We start from the raw sequence: 2,325 nt of genomic DNA, 5'->3' as shown, positions 1-2,325 counted from the left end.
TCACTATAAAAAGGGAAGGAAACCACCATCAGTCCAAATCGCCATCAGCTGTTCTCACCGGCATCTCCAGCACCGCCCCGTTGAGCTCACTGCACCACTCCTCCCCTGCAGCCGCGCCCGGGACCACACCTCCGCCACAACTTATTTGTACTTTTGACACTTTATGTCCAGTTTTCCAGTAATACAGTTTTGTGTGTATGGAGGTGTTTTCATGGTTTTACTGCTTCTGTTCCTGAATGGTTTGTAAATTCACTCCACCACCATTGGTTGTTTAATTATTCTCACACATTTATTACCTTTATCAGTTTACTGGATTTGAAATAATCATAGTCAGTAGATGACATTAAAAATTTAATGATTAAACTGAAACAGCAGTTAAATAACCTTTAACGTTAGAGTTTTATTAGAGTCTAAATTACAGTATTTTGGACACTAACAGAAACCACAAGAAAACTTCTCCCACAATTAGCTTCACTCACTGGAGCAGGTTTTCTAATTACAGCATCGTCATTTTAAGGATAAAGAAAGAGAAAGTAAAGGAAGGAACCACAGGGTGGAACATGTCCACAATTCCTTTAGTTTGGATTTCCATTTTGATTTCTTTACAATTCTGATATAGTGGGCTGGAACTAGAGGTCTTATATATAACCCTGTTGTCCTCAATCACCCATCTGTGTCTTCCTTTGGGTACTTGGGGGTTTTCAGTCCCTCTGTGGCACAGATGAGGAGGAAAGTTTGAGAGCATGAAGCTGTGAACAGTTACTCTGTTCTTGTTGCTGTGACCAGAGAAAATGAGATCTGCTGTAGACTGAACACAGAATCACATTATCATTTACTTAGTAGTTCAGACCGAGAGCCTTTTCAAAAACCCTCTGAGCATCATCAGCAAGTGTGTCGAGGAAAGAATTCAGAGCTTTGTAGGTTAAAGTAAAAGAGAGACAGGCTGATGCTACAAGTCCGACTACTGGAATCCATCTAACACTTTCTTCTGCTGTCATAAATGCAGCTATGCATGCTAGTTGGGTCAACACCCTCATGAGGAGCTCTGGAGTTATTTCTACTCCAGCCAGTGGTGACCTGATAACAGCACAAAGATCAGCATGCGGCACATCTGTTCTCTCAGCAAGTTTTTCCAGTGATGACTTATCAAGACTGAAATCAGTTACATAATCTTTGACAACTCTAACCATCAACCCGACATCAACAGCAACAGAAAGGCCAGGAACTGGAACAGCTGCTACAGTTCCAGACAAACCAGCCCAGTATTTTATTCTGGACTGAAAAGCTTTTTTCTTCTTGATGATGATCTCTGGGTTGATGTTGGCCATGGCAAACAGCAGAGTGTCCCTCTTGTTTTTAGGAAGGTCTCTGTCTAAGGTCTGCTGTAAGAGAGAGAAGTCGTAAAGGTTTGGCTCAAAGCTGGACACCAGGAAGACCTGTGGAGACACGATGCCTTGTTCTCGAAGACCTGCGTGATAAAGAAATATAAAGCAAGCACAGTTTTCACAATTAAAGTAAATGAGTCCCAACTTTGGGATAATAAAGTGTTTACTTAACAAAACAGAAACTCACCTTGAACACAGTTTTCCCTCATTGTTGTAAGACTCCTCTCTGCACTGAAGTCTCGATTTCTTCTCTCATCACGCATAAAGTTGTCAATTTTTGAGTGAACAAAGTAGAAATTTTTCTTCACCTTCTGAATCTCCTGAGCGAGTTTCACATCATTTTCTCTGCAACCAGTGTCTGAGACGATGATGAAGAAGTCAAACTTTTCAAATCCAACATATTCCAGGTACTTATGAGTTGGATACTTGAGGGTGCCAACTCCAGGAAGATCCCATAAAGTGACATTGGGATACTCTGGATGGAAATATGGTATAGGATCCTTTGAGTGTTCTACAGCACCAGTAGGAGCGGCTCCTTCATCTCCATTACGTAGTCCTCTGACAGCGTTAACAAATGTCGATTTACCAGAACCAGATTCTCCTGTGATGGCAATACGTAGTGGAATATGACATGTTTCTTCTAAATCTCTTACATATCTTTGAATCCTTGCTGCTGCTGCAGCAGTATCATTGTTCATCAGATCCTTTCTAACTGAAGCAGATAAAGGCTCCATGTGGACTCATAAATAAAAGGAAAATGTGTTATAATCACTGCACTCTCATCTCTGAATACAGACTATAAAAATCAAGCATCATCAAATAATCTTGAAAGTTTCTTCCTTTCTGTTTCCATCTGCTCGGTCACATTGTCAGACTCAAGACAAAGAAATTATCAAACAGATCAAACATAAAACTCAGAATTTAAGCAGCTAATCTTTGA

The 2,325-nt window shown here is 40.6% G+C and overlaps 1 protein-coding gene across 1 annotated transcript; it reads right to left on the bottom strand.

Annotated features, from left to right (window-relative positions):
- Nucleotides 1-219: 219 nt before the first annotated feature.
- On the bottom strand, nt 220-2,119 carry LOC112436583 (interferon-inducible GTPase 5-like). Its single transcript, XM_024806306.2, has 2 exons — nt 1,573-2,119; nt 220-1,468 (listed from the first exon to the last, which is right to left on the bottom strand). The coding sequence occupies exons 1-2, from the start codon at nt 2,117-2,119 to the stop codon at nt 837-839; spliced, it is 1,179 nt and encodes a 392-aa protein (XP_024662074.2). The 3' UTR covers nt 220-836.
- Between the last annotated feature and the right edge of the window lie 206 nt (nt 2,120-2,325).

The sequence above is a fragment of the Maylandia zebra genome, linkage group LG19 (genome assembly GCF_041146795.1).
Source record: "Maylandia zebra isolate NMK-2024a linkage group LG19, Mzebra_GT3a, whole genome shotgun sequence".
Taxonomy (NCBI): Eukaryota; Metazoa; Chordata; class Actinopteri; order Cichliformes; family Cichlidae; genus Maylandia; species Maylandia zebra.
This window is presented reverse-complemented; position numbering and strand designations above follow the sequence as displayed.